We start from the raw sequence: 20,292 nt of genomic DNA on the forward strand, positions 1-20,292 counted from the left end.
CAAAGCCATCCATTTATATACCTGTTGACCTAATTATTTCACAGGATTCTGAGATAAAATAATAAGGACATTCATCACAGCATTACTTGGAATAGCAATAATAAGACGAATAAACAAAACTCTTTAAACCACTTAAGTCTCTAACTCTAATAATATTAAATAAGGTAGACCCACTTATGGGATATAATTGGCCACTCCAAATAATATTCAATACCTAATTTTTTATCCTATCCAATTCCTAAATATTATCTAATAACATGGCAAAGTGTTTATAATATGACACTAAGTGAAGAAAATCAGGCTACTAATTATATAATGTGATTACACACAAGCATACACATACATACACATAGTCACAGGCCACCATATACCCTTGATATCCTTCAAGGACACAGCCCGAGACCTAACAAATCTTAAAATTCTTGAGTAATATTGTAGCACCTAATATTCTCCTAACTTTAAGCAACTAGAACTAGGCCTCCCTGAGCCATGGCTGCTCCATGGTCAAACAAGGTCACTGTACACACCAACTTAATAGTATACATGATGCACACAGTGTCTTAGCTAGACAATAAACTGCAATTCTTCATGGAACCATCATAGTCACAAATCACAAATAAATATTAAACCTCCTGAAGCTGCAAATCTACTGTCTGTACACAGAAAAAGATCTACACAAATACTACAAAATGTTAATAGGCATAACTTCTTTGAATGATAGGATTATGCATAATTTGCTTTTTTTTCTATATACATCCCTATATTCTCCAAATTTTTCTACAGTGACCATAGAGTACTTGTATAACATCATAATAAAAGCATAGAAACCTGGCTGCCTTGGTTACCTCAAAAATCACAGCCCAGTGTCTATTCATGAGATCACCAAACCATTACCCTGTTACTGAGACCCCAAGCTGAATCCTGAGATGTATGCTCATTTGGGAGCTTATTTCATGAATAACTGCAGGATACAAATGGAACTTCCACTTCAAGTTTTGGAAGCATTCTCCAAGAAAAGTTCTATCATCCCAGAAGCCCTTTTATACTCTGAGAGTATTGTAAGTTATTTTTTGTGAGGCCTGTAAAAAGTTTTAAATGTAGAAGAGATACTCAATCAATACCAGTTGTTCTTCCTGACTAGTGCAAACCTGGGTGGTATATCTGACCGTAACCACTAGCCTGCCCTAGGCCACCAGAGTAACTGCTGTCTCTCCTCTGTGCTCAGGGCATCCCAAGCTAACAATGCACCTTTGCTTTTTGACAATAGCCACACAAATATAGAATCGTACTCCTGTAGAAAAGTGGCTACACAGCAATAGTGGTCTACTGAGGAGGACAGGCATGCCTTCAACAGCATTTAGAAAATGGATGATAGCAGAAGGTTATTTTTAAAACACCAAATAGTGGCACTATAAATATTTATTCAGAAAAAAAGTATTTGATAATTGAAGGACCCCAGGCTAGTACGCAGCCATCATGAAGTCAGAGAAAGGCCGAAATGGCAAGAATATCCCAAGAAGTAGAATCACCCAAGAACCCTCCCATCTCCTGGCCTTGACAGGAGGATTGATCTTGTGTGCGTGCGTGCGTGCGTGCGTGTGTGTGTGTGTGTGTGTGTGTGTGTGTGTCTCCTAACCTTTCCAAGCTTACTATCCATGGGCTTAATTTCACCAGGAAAGGAGCCCACCAGAGCTATAACTTTGTACCTATAATTGAGACAACTGGAAAGTAAATGAGTCTAAATTCTAAGTGGAACAAAAGGGAAAGAGAAGACGCTGGAAGAGGCCCCCCCATGGAAGCAAACGAAGAGAAATACTGAAGGGGACACTGAGAAGTTCAGGGCCTAGGCATTGCTGAAAGGCAGTAATGCAGCTGGTATGGCTTCTATCTAGCTGGTTGGTCTGGAAAAACTATAGAAGTGTTTAGAACCAAAATGTTGGCTTGAATTGCTGGCTCTCAAATGCAACACTCCAGTCCCAATTCTTCTCACAATATATATAAGAAGAAGGCAAACATCCCACTCACATTCTGAATTATTTTGATCAGGCTTCTTGTCACTCATTTCCTTAGCTCATTCAATGGGAGTTCCTGCTCAGTTTGCATAACCCTTTTCTTTGTTTTAAAAAATACTTGACTCTGGGCACCTGGGTGGCTCAGTCGTTAAGTGTCTGCCTTTGGCTCAGGTCATGATCCTGGGGTCCTGGGATCGAGCCCCGCATTGGGCTCCCTGCTCCATGGGAAGCCTGCTTCTCCCTCTGCCACTCCCCCTGCTTGTGTTCCCTCTCTCGCTGTGCCTCTCTCTGTCAAATAAATAAATAAAATCTTTAAAAAGAAAAAAATACTTGACTCTGAATGCTCAGTTCAATTCCTTGCCTCTCTTCCTTGTCTCTTTTTTAAGGCACAATCAGTTTCCTCAACTATTTTTAACCATTATAATTTCCAATCTCTTTTGCTCTGAATACCAAATTGAAAGGCTGCAGTTGTTAAGAATATATTTACTTTGTCAAAATCATCAAAATTGTAATCATGTATGCCAAAATAATATTGATCTAGAATACACCATCGTTAGACATTTATTCCCCTATTAACTATTTAAATATTCTAGAAATTTATTTATATAGAATCAAGGAATTAAGATTTTGCTATTGGTTATATTAATTTTATATTCCCAAATTCATTTCACGACCATCATTCATTTAACAAAGATTCACTGGGCAACTGCCATAAGCCAGCTTGATGCTCAGTTTTTGTCAAACTACCTGATATTAAAAACCAGTCTTGTGGGGCACCTGGGTGGCTCAGTCAGTTAAAGTGGCTGCCTTGGGCTCAGGTCATGATCCCAGGGACCTGGGATCCAGCCCTGTGTCGGGCTCCCTGCTCACCAGACAGTCTGCTTCTCCCTCTCCCTCTGCCTGCCAGGGAAACAAACCATAAGAGAGCCAGGGGCAGGCAGAGGGAGAGGGAGAAGCAGACTCTCTTGTTCTCTCTCTCTGTCAAATAAATAAATAAAATCTTAAAAAAAAAAAACAGTCTTGAGTGGCAGGTTGACTATACGGATAAATTGTCATACCAGAGAGAAATATTTTATAAAAATCAAGGGAAAATGCAAAAAAATAAATGGCCAAACCTGCTCTGAGAAGGCCTCAGAAGATTTGATGCTGAAATCATGACAGTGAAGCTTCCAGACAGAGCTGGACATCGACCAAATGACAAATTACTTCTAAAGAGCTTATTGTTAAAATTACACTAAATACGCTTAAGTAATAAGGAATATTCAATGTAGAAAGAATGCAATATATATGATGTTAAGAAGCAAAAACTTAAATATATAATTCCAAGAAAAACTTTTAATTATGGTCTGAGCGAAAGTAGTATCAGATATTTTTTAATACAAAAAATGTTTTAATAAAAGCCAATATTTTAATATTTTGGTGGCACCTCAATATAAAAATTTACTTTTAAGCATGGACCACATTTTTCGCTAGGGGGAAAAAATAACACTTGAATGGCCTTTTCTAGCCAATAAAACAAAAATTATACACTTATAAAAGTTACTAACTATTGATTAATCAGATCATGAGAGCCATGCTATTAGGTTTCTCTTGGAACAAACACAAGATGAGGCAAGATTTCCACACCTTCAAGAGTAACTAGTTCACTGCCTTAAGCAAAGACTCAGGTTATTAGGTACCATCTGTTCATAGTTCCATACCAAACATAAATCGAGAAAATAAACCGGAGACCAGAACAAAATTTTTTTATGCACATGACTTGAGTTGATTGGTTTGGCTAACCTAAAGGTATGGGCTCTGCTTTGATCCAAAAGCCATAAACTTCCCAATGTTGGCCACTCATTACAAACTGAGGAGGAATAATGATTTTACTGCTCATTAAAGCATACAATAATTTTATTCCATTTCTGTGAATTAAAACCTGCCCACAAATCCTAGTAATCCTTTATTTATGTACAGCATAACGCTGGATTCATTCAGGAAATGAGAAAATATTTATTTATTATTATGAAATAATCACATTTATTATGAAAAAAGGGAAAAACAATATTCACATTTACAAAGGTGATCAAAGATGAGAAACAATTCTAATATAAAAAGGTCAAGAAATTGCACAAGGGTAAATGGGAAAATTTTTTATTGAGTGTTCTGTATTTTAGGAGTGGTATGGGAAGTCTCAGAAGACCTAACTGAAGATGGTAGAAGGGGAAGGGAGCCAGGGCCATTGAGGCAGCCTTGGGTAAGTGGTCAGGGAGAGAGAATATGTTAGCCCTCCTTCTCCAAGCAGGCAAATCCCAAATCTCTACACCCTGAATATGTTCTACAAATGGTAGAGTATATGATGGAAGAACATGTATGGTATGTTGGTAGGTTCTCACCATAACATTTCTTCTAAGCAGAGAAATGGGAACTCTAGTGTCAGCTGGCAAATGTTAAGGAATAAAAATAAAATTCCAACCTTGGGTGAAATAAAGCTGAAAGGTAGTCAGAAGAGACAGCCTCACTAAGTAATTCAGAGCCCACCCAAATAGGAGGTCAGCGGTAGGGTTGACACTGTCTCAAAACAACACCTGAAGATAATAATCAGATTTTCATTTCCTTTCTTTCCAAGCTTATCTCTGGTAGACATATTAATGAGCAGTTTAAAAAGAAAAATCAAAACAGAATGTAAAGGGAAAAGTGGAGGCTGGCGCAAATTACAAATTAAGAATTAATTATAAAGACTGTAAATTCTTTAGTGAATTATGAGATGAAAAGGTGAAAATTCTGGAATATTATTCAGCCATTAAAAAGAAGGAAATTCCATCATTGGTGACAATATGGATGGACCTCGAGGGCAGAGGCTAAGTGAGAAACGTCAGGCAGAGAAAGACAAATCTGCATAATCACACTTAAGAGAATCTTCTGGAAACTAAGAAGCAGTAACAACAAGGGAGCTCAGACACTGAGAACAGATTGGTGGTTGCACCTTGGTGAGATGGGTGAAAGGCGTCAAAAGGTACAAACTTAAAGAGTTATAAAATAAGTCCTGGGGGCGTAACCTATGTACAGCATGGTGACCATAGTTAATAATACTGTACTATATATTTGAAAGTTGCTGAGAGTTGATCTTTAAAGTTCTCATCACAAGAAAACATTCTTGTAACTGTGTGTGGTGATGGATGCTAACTAGGCCCGTTGTGGTGATCATTTCACAGTATATGCAAATATTGAATCATTATGTGATACATCTGGAACTAATATGTTATATATAAATTATAGCTCAATAAAAAAAGTGGGGGTCAGGGTTAAAAACAAGTAACAGTAACAAAAAGGTGAAATTCCTATCCCTTAAAAGCCAAGTCCCAGACCTGAATTCCCTATAATGCCCGATGAAAGGTTCAAACTTTAATAATCAGCCTGATTTGAAACCTGAGTTATGTAAGGCATCTATATGCAAAACACAGCACAGTTTGTTAGACTGGACAGCTAGCTGTTAGAGGAGGGGAAATGTGAGTCTTTTTGTATAGAGTAGAAACCACAGCAGATCTATCCAGACCTAAATGAAAGCCCTACTTGAGCAGGATGCTTTGCAGCTATTCTCCTACAGACTTTCATGGAAGGTAATCAAGTGGCTACTTCAGTCAAACTGATCACCACCTGCCACATCAATGAGACATGATTCATTTATCCTTTCAAGTACTCATACAATAATTACCATTGAAAATCTGGCTGTTTTAGGGTTGTGAATACAGTGTTGAACAAATCAAGTCCTTACTCCCGTGGAGCTTATATTCTCCAAGTCCCTTTATTGTCCAATAAGAAAAACAAAAGACATACATAGTTTAATTCATGTGGTCATATGTGCCACAAAGAAAGACAAAGTTTGGTAAGTAGATGAAGAGTGATGTGTGTGTGTATGTGTATGTGTGTGTGTATGTGTGTTTGAAAGGAGGCATGTATAACTGTAGACAGAAAAGTCATAGAAAGACTCTGATTAGGTGGCATTTGAGGAAAGACTTGAAAAGAAGCAAGGATGTGATCCACACAAATACCTTGAGGCAGGGCATTTCCAACATTGAGAATGAGAAGGACAAAGGCCCTGCCATCTTCTCTCCTTGACCTGTTGAAGAAACAAGGAGACCAGTGTCGCTGGAATGGACCAAGGGGAAAGTGGGAAGAGCCTAGAGATGAGAAGGAATAAAATCATGTAGGACCTTAAAAGCCAAGCTAAGGACTTTAGAGTCACTTGAATAGTATGTGTACTCAGAGCAAGATATTTATTCACTTAACATGCCACAGAATTCAGCATTTCTTCTAACAGCACTTTTTAATGAAAAATTTTCCTTGTATTTCTAACAGCCAACTAAGGAATCTTTTCTATTTCCTTGCAAAGCTTTTTTTTTTCCTTTTTCTGAGCAGGGTAAAAAAAAAAAAATCAATTAATTGGTATGATGGCAATCCAAGAATGTGGTTTCCCAAGAGGCCAATAAATGGCACAGTTGCTAAACTGTGGTTTAAAAAACAAGATGTTCCTCTCAGTGCTTCCTGAAAGAACCTCAGGACCCTGCAACGGTACACTGGAGAACTGGGGGTAAAGAAAAGCAGCTGAGAGCCGATGCCCATCACAAAAATTCTGAAATTGACATTTCCCTGGAGTGAAGCCAAACAGCTCATAAAGCTCTAATGTTCTTGTCTTGTCCCCCAGTGCCCCAGACACAACAGTGAGAAAATATCCGAGAAGATTGCATTCCCCCAGCTTAGAAGTCTAGCTTTGTGTTTTGTTACTTGAACAAACATAAATCCCATGTTTTTCACTGAGGTTTATTTATGTGGCTTAAGGGGAAAAAATTAAATATTTTACACATAAGACACTCAACATGAGAAATATTGTAAATGAAAATACTGTTTTAAGAATATACGTGCATATGTATATATATATTCACAATACAGCTAGGGTAACTATGCCCTTCAGATTGCCTGGGGCAGTCTCACTTTCCTTCTACTATTCCCGTGAATTTATGAATAGCTCCCACTTTCAATCTCAAAAGAGTCCTATTTTGGATGATAAATTACATAATCACGTTATCTATGGCTCATGTGCAAAAGGGGTCAAGTAATAAAGTCCTGGTATAATCAACTTTAATTAAGATTATTTTGCTTTGCAAAAGATTTTAATTAGACCAGTTTTAAAGTAAAAGAACTTGGAGGTAGACATTATGAGGGCAAAAGTCAAGAACAAAATGAGAAATAAGGAAAATTAAAGAAAACCTGATCAAATTTTATTATTTTAAAAGGAATGACCAAAATATTCTTTTAAAACCAAGTACAGATTTCTTTAGCATCAGGGTAACTTTAGAATATCTAAATTGTTAAAAAGTATTTATAGAATGCCTCTGCTGTAGGGTTAGTCATTACATTAGATGCCAAGAATAAAAAGATAAAAGACACAGCTTTTTTTTTTTAAAGGAGCTTACAATCAACAAGAGGAGACATCCAGCTAAATAAATAAATTACAAACAAACCACAATGTAGGACCATAAATGCTGTGATAGAAGTAAACACAGGGTGCCAACTAAAGCACTGAAAAGGGAGTAAGGAGAGAGATTAGGAGAGGACTCACAGAGGCCCTCTAGGAAGATTTCTTAGGTAAATGATGATGATTGAGCTGGATCATAAAAAATGAAAGGGCAGGTGAAGACCAGAGGAGAAGGAGACATTCGAAACAAAGAGAATCACGTGTGTGAATGGTAAAGGCATGAAAATTCCACGAGGATGGCGCAAATCACTTGGAATGGCTGAAAAAAGCACAAAGTGACAATAGATGGAGCTAAAGAAGTATATTCAGGGATCACATCTGAAACTAAAAGCAACTGTAAATGATTTGTACCTTATTCTCAAGATACGAGAAGCCACTGCACAATTTTGAGGGAACAGGCAAAATACATGTCCATATTTTAGAAGGGCCACTTTGACAGCCGTGGGGAGGATGAATTTGATGGTGGCTAGACTGGAGGTAGAAAGATCAGTTAGGAGGCCGCTGGAGTAGTTTAGTTAAAAAACAAAAACAAAAAAACTGTTCAGGGCCATAAGTTAGGAGAGAGTAATGGCAGTAGACTGTGGAGTAGACCATTTTAGTAAAGAGGCTTGAGCTGGAGCTATGGATTTGGGAACCAACAACCTTTTAAGCTGTAGCTCAGCTATGGCAAATATGATCTGGCAGGGAGAAAGGACAATAAGGAAGAGAAGAAACCAGGAGCAAGCTCTGTGCGACTCTGGTGTTCAGAGGCAGGAAAGGTAGATAAACTCTTAAAGGAGACAGAGGAGGGATCATGAGAAAGATGGAAGAGAAGCCATGAGAGGGGGTGTCAGCTTCAAAAAGAAAGTGGTCTACAGCATCAGGAATGAGTACGCATTACATTGGGCAATCAGGTCTCTGGTCGACCTGTACCATAATTACTCAATAGAGTAGTGGCATGGAAGCCACATTTCAGAGAGTTACGAGTTAACTGGAGATAAGAAAATAAAGACAGCAAGTGTAAACTACTTTTCTCCCAAAAAGGTTTCACATGAAGAAAAGGAGAAGAATAAGGTAGTAGATAGGTTTTTGTTATTGTTGCTACTGCTTTTAAGTTAGGAGAGATTTTTTTTTTAATGTGATGGACAAAGTGACAATTTAAAAATAGAAGAATCTAAAGAATAAGTTCCTTAAGACGGTAAGAGTACATATAGGAGCCCAGCCCCAGTCAGGGAAACCACCTCAACAGGGACAGAGGGAAGGAGGAGCAGGGTTGGGGATATCAGTAAGATTGGAAAATTATTGTTCTCATTTATGGCCCCTATTTTCTCTGTGAAATCATTACTTAAAATAAGAATGAAATTGTTAAGCAGAGAGTAGTTATAGGGAGAGCAAAAGAGAGAGAACTGGAAGGGTAAGAGCTTGTGACAGAATATTAAGCATAGGTAAGGAACTTCCCTCACTTTCTCCTCCACAGCACCCTTCACACCTCACTGATAAAGTAGGAACTCTCATCAACACTTCTGCCCTCTTGGGGAAGTCCTATGGAAGAAACTTATATTCTTTTCTCCAGCTCACAGAAAAAAGGGCGGGGGGGGGGGGAAGACATGTTGACTAGTAACATGGTGAGAACCTGACATGCATCAGTCCTGAGCTCTTTGTTGGGTAGGGTGGGCACATTAAGTTACTGCTCACATGTGGCTCTCTTTTACTGGTTTACATTCCCGCTGATGTAAGGCAAAATACTCTGTATTTCTTATGGGTGCACATCTAACTCTCTCCACCACTGTTGGCTTTAAGGTTTACTGTTGGAAGGGGAAGTAACAGGAGGCTCCCACTTGAGCAGCAAGTCCCTGACACACTTTCCAATCTAAATTTATCAGCAGCAAACTGGATACTAAATTTCAATCCTCCTCTAAGCTTTTCTCCTGATTTTCTAATTTAAAACCTAAAGAAGTTACAGGGGTGATCAGCATTCTGAAAACCTTAGATATATAGTTTCAATTTCTGAAGGGGGGCGGAGCAAGATGGTGGAGGAGTAGGAGAACTGGATTTCATCTGGTCTCAGGAATTCAGCTGAATAGGGATCAAACCATTCTGAAAACCTACGAACTCAACAGGAGATCAAAGAAAAGAATAGCAACAACTCTCTGAACAGAAAAGCGACCGCTTTCTGGAAGGTAGGACGTGAGGAGAAGTGAATCCGAGGCAATATTCAGGAGGATAGATGGTGGGGGCCTCCGTCCGCCGCTTCTGGCAAGTGATAGAGCCCCAGAGCACAAATTGGAACTTTTAGAAGTCGGCTCCGCTGAGGGACGTCGCTCCAGTGGCTAAGCTGGGGGTGGAACCCTTGCTGGGACAGTGTAGTCTCAGGACCCTCGGGGTCACAGAAAGACCAGGGGTGCCTGACTGCGGCAGAGCTCCCAGGTATCAGAGCAGGGAAGCCGGCTGCAGAGACGGAGCCGAGGCGCGAGCTCTCAGCTCAGGGTGGCCATAAACTGTGATCCACGGCCCAGTCGGGCCACTGCTCCTCCAGCAGGGACCCAACAAGAGGCAGATCCGGGGAGACTCCCCTTCCTCCCCTGAGAGGAGCAGCGCGGGAGCGCACCGCAGGGATCTGCTGGGTTTGGAGACTCCACACGGGGTCAGGTGCCAGAGATAGAAACGCTCGGTCACAGGCCGGGTGGGCACAGTGTGGCTGGAGTCCAGGGAGACGAGAGTGATTGACTGCTTTTCTCTGGGAGCGCACTGAGGAGCGGGGCCCCGAGGTCTCGGCTCCTCTGGGGCAGAGATTGGGAGGCCGCCATTTTCACTCTCATCCTCCAAAGCTGTACGGAAAGTTTGCAGGGAACAAAAGATCCAGAGAGCAAACCCGAGCAGATTACTTAGCTCGCAGGGACAAGGGCAGGGCAATTCCGCCTCCAGCAAAGACATCTGGGAACCATGGCAACAGGCCCCTCCCCCAGAAGATCAGCAAGAACAGCCAGCCAAGACAAAGTTTACCAATCAATGAGAACGGAAGAACTCCAGCGCTAGGGGAATACTGCACATAGAATTCATGGCTTTTTTACCATGATTCACTAGTCTTTCAAACTTAATTTCTTTAACTCTCTTTATTTTTTTTGAATTTTTCTTTTTCCCCTTCTCAGCCAATATCTTACCAATCCCTTTTTTAAAAAAAATTTTTATTTTTCATTTTTAGAGTCATACTCTATCCCTTCATAGTAGTTACCCTTATTTTTGGCATATATATTTAAGTTGTTCTCTCTTTAAAATTTTGAGATACAGTTCCTTCTAATAGATCAAAATATACCCTAAATCTCTAGTGTATGGCTTTGTTCTACTCTCCTGCCTGATCGCATTCTCTCCCCCTTTTTTCTTTCTTCTTTTTTTTTAAATCCTCTTCTTTCTTTTTTCAAACAACTTATCTAATCAATTCCTTTTATAAAATTTTTTATAATTTTCATCTTTCCAGTCATATTCCATCCCTTCATCGTATCAACCCTTATTTTGTACATATATAAGTCTTTCTTTCTTAAAAATTTTGGGAGGCACTTTCTTCTAACAGACCAAAATGCACCCAAAATCTACTGTGTGGCACTGATCTATGCACCAGCCTGATCATATTTGAACATATTCTGTTTTTTTTTGTTTTGTTCTGTTTTTGTTTGTTTTTATCTATAGTTTTTCTTTTTCTTTTTTTCTCTTTTTTCTTTCTTTCGCTTTCTTTTCCCCTGGTTTCAGGTCTTTTCTGATTTGTTTAGAGTATATTTTCTGGGGACGTTGTTACCCTGTTAGCATTTTGTTCTCTCATTCATCTATTCTCCTCTGGACAAAATGACAAGATGGAAAAAATCACCTCAACGAAAAGAACAAGAGGTAGTACCGTCTGCCAGGGACCTACTCAATACGGACATTAGTATGATGTCGGACCTAGAGTTCAGAATGATGATTTTAAAGATACTAGCTGGGCTTCAAAAAAACATGGAAGTTATTAGAGAAAACCTTTCTGGAGAAATAAAAGAATTAAATCTAACCAAGTTGAAATCAAAAAGTCTATTAATGAGGTGCAATCAAAAATTGGGGCACTAACTGCTAGGATAAATGAGGCAGAAGAGAGAATCAGCGATATAGAAGACCAAATGATGGAAAATAAAGAAGTGAGAAAAAGAGAGATAAACAAGTACTGGATCACGAGGGCAGAATTCGAGAGATAAGCGATATGATAAGACGAAACAACATTAGAATAATTGGGATCCCAGAAGAAGAAGAAAGAGAGAGAGGGGCAGAAGGTATATTGGAGCAAATTATAGCAGAGAACTTCCCTAATGTGGGGAAGGAAACAGGCATCAAAATCCAGGAGGAACAGAGAACACCTCTCAAAATCAATAAAAATAGGTCAACACCCCGACATCTAATAGTAAAGCTTAGGAGTCTCAGAGACAAAGAGAAAATCCTGAAAGCACCTCAGGAGAAGAGATGTGTAACCTATAATGGTAGAAACATTAGATTGGCAACAGACCTATCCACAGAGACCTGGCAGGCCAGAAAGGACTGGCATGATATCTTCAGAGCACTAAACGAGAAAAATATGCAGCCAAGAATACTATATCCAGCTAGGCTGTCATTGAAAATAGAAGGAGTGATAAAAGGCTTCCAGGACAAACAAAAACTAAAGGAATTTACAAACACAAAACCAGCCCTACAAGAAATATTAAAAGGGGTCCTCTAAGCAAAGAGAGAGCCTAAAAGCAGCATAGTTCAGAAAGGAACACAGACAATATACAGTCACAGTCACCTTACAAGCAATACAATGGCACTAAATTCATACCTTTCAATAGTTACCCTGAATGTAAATGGGCTCAATGCCCCAATCAAAAGACAGAGGCTATCAGATTGGATTAAAAAACAAGACCCATCAATATGCTGTCTGCAAGAGACTCATTTTAGACCCAAAGACACCCCCACATTGAAAGTGAGGAGGTGGAAAACCATTTACCATGCTGATGGACACCAAAAGAAAGCTGGGGTGGCAATCCTTATATCAGACAAATTAGATTTTAAAACAAAGACTGTAATAAGAGATGAAGAAGGACACTATATCCTACTTAAAGGGTCTATCCAACAAGAAGATCTAACAATTGTAAATATCTATGCCCCTAACATGGGAGCAGCCAATTTTATAAGGAAATTAATAACAAAATCAAAGAAACACATTGACAACAATACAATAATAGTGGGGAACTTTAACATCCCCCTCACTGAAATGGACAGATCATCAAAGCAAAAGATCAACAAGGAAATAAAGACTTTAAAGGACACACTGGACCAAATGGACTTCACAGACATATTCAGAACATTCCATCCCAAAGCAACGGAATAGACATTCTTCTCTAATGCCCATGGAACATTCTCTAGAATAGATCACATCCTAGGTCACAAATCAGGTCTCAACCAGTACCAAGAGATTGGGATTATTCCCTGCATATTTTCACACCACAATGCTTTGAAACTAGAACTCAATCACAAGAGGGAAGTCAGAAAGAACTCAAATACAGGGAGGCTAAAGAGCATCCTACTAAACAATGAACGGGTCAACCAGGAAATTAAAGAAGAATTTAAAAAATTCATGGAAACCAATGAAAATGAAAATACAACTGTTCAAAATCTTTGGGATACAGCAAAGGCAGTCCTCAGAGAAAAGTATATAGCAATCCAAGCCTTTCTCAAGAAACAAGAAAGGTCTCAAATACAGAACCTAACCCTACACCTAAAGGAGCTGGAGAAAAAACAGCAAATAAAGCCTAAACCCAGCAGGAGAAGAGAAATCATAAAGATCAGAGCAGAAATCAATGAAATAGAAACCAAAAGAACAGTAGAACAGATCAACGAAACTTGGAGCTGGTTCTTTGAAAGAATTAACAAGATTGATAAACTCCTGGCCAGACTTATCAAAAAGAAAAGAGAAATGACCCAAATCAACAAAATCATGAATGAAAGAGGAGAGATCACAACCAACACCAAAGAAATACAAACAATTATAAGAACATATTATGAGCAACTCTATGCCAGCAATTTAGATAACCTGGAAGAAAGGGATGCATTCCTAGAGCTGTATCAACTACTAAAATTGAACCAGGAAGAAATAGAAAACCTGAACAGACCTATAACCACTAAGGAAATTGAAGCAGTCATCAAAAATCTCCCAACAAACAAGAGCCCAGGGCCAGATGGCTTCCCAGGGGAATTCTACCAAACATTTAAAGAAGAATTAATACCTATTCTCCTGAAACTGTTCCAAAGATTAGAAACGGAAGGAAAACTTCCAAACTCGTTTTATGAGGCCACCATTACCTTGACCCCAGAACCACACAAAGACCCCATCAAAAAGGAGAATTACAGACCAATATTCTTGATGAACATGGATGCAAAAATTCTCACCAAAATACTAGCCAATAGGATCCAACAGTACATTAAAGGCATTATTCACCACGACCAAGGGGGATTTATCCCTGGGCTGCAAAGTTGGTTCAACATCCGCAAATCAATCAACATGATACAATACATTAACAAAAGAAAGAACAAGAATCATATGATCCTCTCAATAGATGCAGAAAAAGCATTTGACAAAGTACAGCATCCTTTCTTGATCAAAACTCTTCAGAGTATAGGGATAGAGGGTACATACTCAATATCATAAAAGCCATCTATGAAAAACCTATAGCGAATATCATTCTCAATGGGGAAAAACTGAGAGGTTTCCCCCCAAGGTCAGGAACACGGCAGGGATGTCCACTATCACCACTGCTATTCAACATAGTATTAGAAGTCCTAGCCACAGCAATCAGACAACAAAAAGAAATCAAAGGCATCCAAATCGGCAAAGAAGAAGTCAAACTCTCACTTTTGCAGATGATATGATACTTTATGTGTAAAACCCAAAAGACTCCACCCCAAAACTGCTAGAACTCATACAGGAATTCAGTCAAGTAGCAGGATATAAAATCAATACACAGAAATCAGTGGCATTCCTATACACCAACAACCAGACAGAAGAGAGAGAAATTAAGGAGTCAATCCCATTTACAATTGCACCCAAAACCATAAGATACCTAGGAATAAATCTAACCAAAGAGGCAAAGGATCTGTACTCAGAAAACTATAAAATACTCATGAAAGAAATTGAAGAAGACACAAAGAAATGGAAAAACGTTCCATGCTCATGGATTGGAAGAACAAATATTGTGAAGATGTTAATGCTACCTAGAGCAATCTACACATTCAATGCAATCCCTATCAAAATACCATTGACATTTTTCACAGAGCTGGAACAAATAATCCTAAAATTTGTATGGAACCAGGAAAGACCCCGAATAGCCAGAGGAACTTTGAAAAAGAAAAGCAAAGCTGGTGGCATCACAATTCTGGACTTCCAGCTCTATTACAAAGCTGTCATCATCAGGACAGTATGGTACTGGCACAAAAACAGACACATAGATCAATGGAACAGAACAGAGGGCCCAGAAATGGACCCTCAACTCTACGGTCAACTAATCTTCGACAAAGCAGGAAAGAATGTCCAATGGAAAAAAGACAGTCTCTTCAACAGATGGTGCTGGGAAAATTGGACAGCCACATGCAGAAGAATGAAAATGGACCATTTCCTTACACCACACACAAAAATAGACTCCAAATGGTTGAAAGACCTAAATGTGAGACAGGAGTCCATCAAAATCCTAAAGGAGAACACAGGCAGCAACCTCTTCGACCTCAGCCGCAGCAACTTCTTCCTAGAAACATCGCCAAATGCAAGGGAAGCAAGGGCAAAAATGAACTATTGGGACCTCATCAAGATAAAAAGCTTTTGCACAGCAAAGGAAACAGTCAACAACACCAAAAGACAACCGACAGAATGGGAGAAGATATTTGCAAATGACGTATCAGATAAAGGGCTAGTATCCAAAATCTATAAAGAACTTATCAAACTCAACACCCAAAGAACAAATAATCCCATCAAGAAATGGGCAGAAGACATGAACAGACATTTTTCCAAAGAAGACATCCAAATGGCCAACGGACACATGAAAAAGTGCTCAACATCGCCCGGCATCAGGGAAATCCAAATCAAAACCTCAATGAGATACCACCTCACACCCGTCAGAATGGCTAAAATTAACAAGTCAGGAAACCACAGATGTTGGCAGGATGTGGAGAAAGGGGAACCCTCCTACACTGTTGGTGGGAATGCAAGCTGGTGCAACCACTCTGGAAAACAGTATGGAGGTTCCTCAAAAAGTTGAAAATAGAGCTACCCTATGACCCAGCAATTGCACTACTGGGTATTTACCCCAAAGATGCAAATGTAGGGATCCGAAGGGGTACGTGCACCCCGATGTTTATAGCAGCGATGTCCACAATAGCCAAACTGTGGAAAGGGCCAAGATGTCCATCGACAGATGAATGAATAATGAAGAAGTGGTATATATATACAATGGAATATTATGCAGCCATCACAAGGAATGAGATCTTGCCATTTGCAACGATGTGGATGGAACTGGAGGGTGTTATTCTGAGTGAAATAAGTCAATCAGAGAAAGACATGTATCATATGACCTCACTGTTATGAGGAATCCTTAACCTCAGGAAACAAACTGAGGGTTACTGGAGTGGGGGTGGGGTGGGAGGGACGGGGTGGCTCGGTGATAGACATTGGGGAGGGTATGTGCTACGGTGAGGGCTGTGAATTGTGCAAGACTGTTGAATCACAGATCTGTACCTCTGAAACAAATCATGCAATATATGTTAAGAAAAAAGATTATAGCAGGAGGGGAAGAATGAAGGGGGGGGAAATCGGAGGGGGAGATGAACCATGAGAGACGATGGACTCTGAAAAACAAACTGAGAGTTCTAGAGGGGAGGAGGTGGGGGGATGGGTTAGCCTGGTGATGGGTTTTAAAGAGGGCACGTTCTGCGTGGAACACTGGGTGTTATATACAAACAATGAATCATGGAACACTACATCAAAAACTAATGATGTAATGTATGGTGATTAACATAACAATAAAAAATTTAAAGAAAAAAAATTTCTGAAGGGTATCCTGGTAGAACATTTGTCAATGATGATAAAGACCACAAGAGGTCATGGCAGTATCATACCAGTGTGGAATGAATGGAGAGACACTGGAGTCAAAGATCTCAAAGAACAGTAGCTACTAGATGCTGGACACGATCTCTACATGGATCTCTACTGAAATCATCCACGTTGAAGGTGAATTTAGGATGAAGAGGAAAAATGTAAGTGAGGTTCTAAATATCCTGACAAATTCAAGGGAGTGACTAGGATGTGATGGTGACAGTGAATAGAAGGGAAAAGCAGAGCTGGTACCACTGGGGCCTTTACTGAAGAATTTTACAGGATGTTGAAGGCATAATGTTTAGAAGCCACAGAAGGAGAAGTGGGCAGATGTCAAGCCTGATGCAGGTCCTTAGATTCTTCGGGTTTGAGCCAATAAGAGAGATGCAGCGTAAGCAATAATCTCAGGGAGAAAGCAAGGTTTTAGTTAAGACAATATATACAGTGTTTTCAGAAGGCAGTACAAATATACAACTACCATTGATCCAGAGAGCATAACGGAAAGGGAGGTTCAAAGGGTGGACAGCAAAAGAATAGAAGCCAAAAAGTGTCCAGGAACAAGCTGTCTCTTCCCATGTCATCAGGACTGACTGTTGGTTTTCCTGCAAGTTGAATACAATGGGAAATGATAAAAAAAAAATGATTCATACATACCATAAACAGTCTATATAACTTAAAACATAAATGTACACACATGTGACAATCTTCTGATGTAAGGCCAAGGCCTGTTCTCTGCATATGGATCTGCTGATTGGAGTTATGCGTCTTCTGTCTTACATAAACCACATCCTTCATCTATGATTTCTACTTTGGCTTTCTTTAAAGCAGAGGGAGAACCTGAAGACACTTGTAAAATAATCTGAATGCAGAGCCCATCTAGATTTTTATAACTCTCCCCACCTTCTTTCGGCATTGTCCTGCCTACACCTCGTCAACAGAAAAGCTTTTATAGCTAATGTTTATCAAGTCTTTCCAAAGCTGTGTTTATGGAAACAAAACTCAAAGTCTTTTCTGTGTTTGATCAGTTCATTTGCTCTTCATTTCAACATGATTAAAATAAGAAATACAACTGGCTAAATAGGCTTGAGGACAAGGACAACACAATGGACTCTTGGGAAAAAGATAGCTTTCCTGGTGGGAACAGAAGCACATGGGCAATCTCAAGGGAAGCTTTTGGCTGGAAACATCTATGTGCTGAGGGTGGTGACCATGTGGCTAACAGAGAAGGCAACAACAGCTAATTCAGCATCACTTCCAAGGTGGCCCATGAGGAGAGCTTTAACTATACAGGTGGAAAGAGTGACCACACACTGAGGTACAGGCAAGGACAAATAGGAATGTGAAGTATTATCGATGGGCTTCGAGTGTTCAAATGGAGAGCTGGTGTAGAGATTGCGGTTTTTTTCTACTCCACGTGCATCCTCTTCCATTTCCTCAGTCCCTTAACTCTTACGGCTTTTCTCATTTGGGAGGAAAGAAACTAGGACATTAAGGAACAAGGTAGAAGAATAATAAGAGGTCTAGAGAAAAAGTCTGAAGCTCCAGGGCCACTTCTGGGCCCCAAGCTATTCCCCTCTTATCTCCTTTTCTTTTAGCATTGGCATCTAGAGATTTAGCTGGCTCTCCTCTTTCACTACTTACATCTTTCTTCATCTGAATTTTTCTGCCAGGTAACTGGAAACCAAATTCATATTCATCTACATTATCTGTCTCTCTTCCCACTGGTTCTTCAGGGAGGTTACTCATAGTAACCATACAGAAAGGGAAGGGTAACAAAACCTACAAAACCAGAACAATTATACTTTCAAGAAATAAGTACCAGTGTTGAATGCCATGGGGTTAGGCCTGCCCTACCCTAAATATCACCACTAACTCCCTTCTTACAGTTTCTAACACAGGGTATCCCTTTCATGCCCCCATAGAATGGATGGAATCCAGCACAATTCCTCTATGTTCCTCAGTGAGGAGTCCCCCACAGGGGAAATCTCTCCCCCACTACTCTATTTCATAGATTCAACAAATACCACAAAGTAGAGAGTACTGGGTGCTACTAAAATGGCCCTTTATAGACTAGCAACCAGTTCCTGAGCACTTGCTATGGTTAATCAATGTGTTAAGTGCCCCATGGGTTTGAGGCATCATCATGCTTAATTCTCATGGAGGTAGTATTGTTATTATTACCATCTTCTTTTTACAAAGAAATTTAAAAAACTATAAGGGACTAAGTATGATACTCAAGGTCACACAGAAAGTAAGTAGCAGAGCCAGGATTTGAATCTAGGTAATTGGACCTCAGAGCCCGGCGTCTTTATTACTACACTAACTGCTGCTTCCCAAAATGTCCAGGTTCAAATGGAACTCATTTAAAATTTAGAACATTTAAAATTTTTTTTACTGATATACACAATGTCAATGATTCCCTCCCCCGACAATTACCCCATCCATACACCATAAGAAAAATTAGTTGAGGGCATTCGCCTAATTGTTCTAAAGTGATATTTATCTGCCTAAGAAAATAAGGAAAAAACAGCTGACTAAAATATACTCTTTCTGGTTTAAGCAACTCTATTTGGCACTGGGTGATAGAAGACAGTATCCCTGCCCATCTACCATGAAAGCAACTTCCACTCAATACTTTTCACAATCCTTCCCCTAGGGCAAACATACTACCTTTTACAACAAAGTGAGGGGTCAGGGAAAGAGAGGCATGTAGCAGGGTAGGAAAGATGGGTAAACCAAAAAGTTAATTGTTAGAAAGTTAAATAATTCAAACTTACTTTTTTGGTACACTTCTTGACAGTGTTGATTAATTCTTGTATGACCAGATCTACACTCTTCAAGGAAGGTCCTTTCAGCTTTACGATTTGCTTTTTGACTATCGCTTCAAATGCCATGTCTGGAGTAAACAACCCTGTCCTGAATATAAGAAAGAAAGCAGGACATTAGATTTTTTTAAATTAAGTATTATCCAGTACTTTTTTCAAAAAGGTTTTAATTGACATGCCACCTAAAGCAAGCATGTAATACCCAAGTTTAAAAGTTACATAGTGATTTATTCTATCAACAGTATCATTTTTTATTACAAATGTACAAATTATGATATCTTCACTACTACTATTTCATAATGAATTTCATTCTATAGATGATTAGCATTACCTAAAAACAGTTCCCAAAATGTTTTCATGGACTGGAATAATATGACCTCTAACTAATGTTTAACTGTAATTCATCTTATCTCACATCATAGCAGTAAACACCAATGATACAATAAAAATGGTGTCCTAAATTTCCATTTCTCTGTCTAAAGTATTCCAAAAGCAAGCCCCTCTTTTCCTTCATAGAGCAGAAAATAATCCTCATTTTGTCAACAGTGAAATAGTAGTGTTCCTGACTATGCAATCTATTCTTTCCTGGAGAAATGTATTCTGGTAAGCTCAGTGGTTTCCGGGTGCTAGAGAAAAAGGAAGGTCCTGGGGTGCTAGAGGAAAAGGAAGACAAGTAAGTGGGACTAGCCTGGGACCCAGGATGCCTAAATTGTTAGTTTACAAAAATAACAAATGACAACCAAAATAGCAAGTATCTTTTCACTTGGCTAGAATTAATTCAAATTGGTGTCATAACAATGCTTTTCTCATGCTGGGCAGGAGCTC

General features: G+C 39.3%; 1 protein-coding gene across 3 annotated transcripts in view; it reads right to left on the bottom strand.

Moving 5' to 3' along the window:
* Window positions 1–20,292, bottom strand: part of DNM3 (dynamin 3) — a 575,404-nt gene that overhangs the window by 332,034 nt on the left and 223,078 nt on the right. For all 3 annotated transcript variants that reach the window (XM_028123031.1, XM_028123033.1, XM_028123032.1), the window contains exon 10: window positions 19,420–19,558. In XM_028123031.1, the coding sequence (XP_027978832.1) occupies window positions 19,420–19,558 (139 nt within the window). The remainder of the gene's footprint in view (window positions 1–19,419; window positions 19,559–20,292) is intronic.

Source organism: Eumetopias jubatus, unplaced genomic scaffold (assembly GCF_037043125.1).
Source record: "Eumetopias jubatus isolate StellerSeaLion01/CBP00866 unplaced genomic scaffold, mEumJub1_p1.0 scaffold_12, whole genome shotgun sequence".
NCBI classification, from domain to species: Eukaryota; Metazoa; Chordata; class Mammalia; order Carnivora; family Otariidae; genus Eumetopias; species Eumetopias jubatus.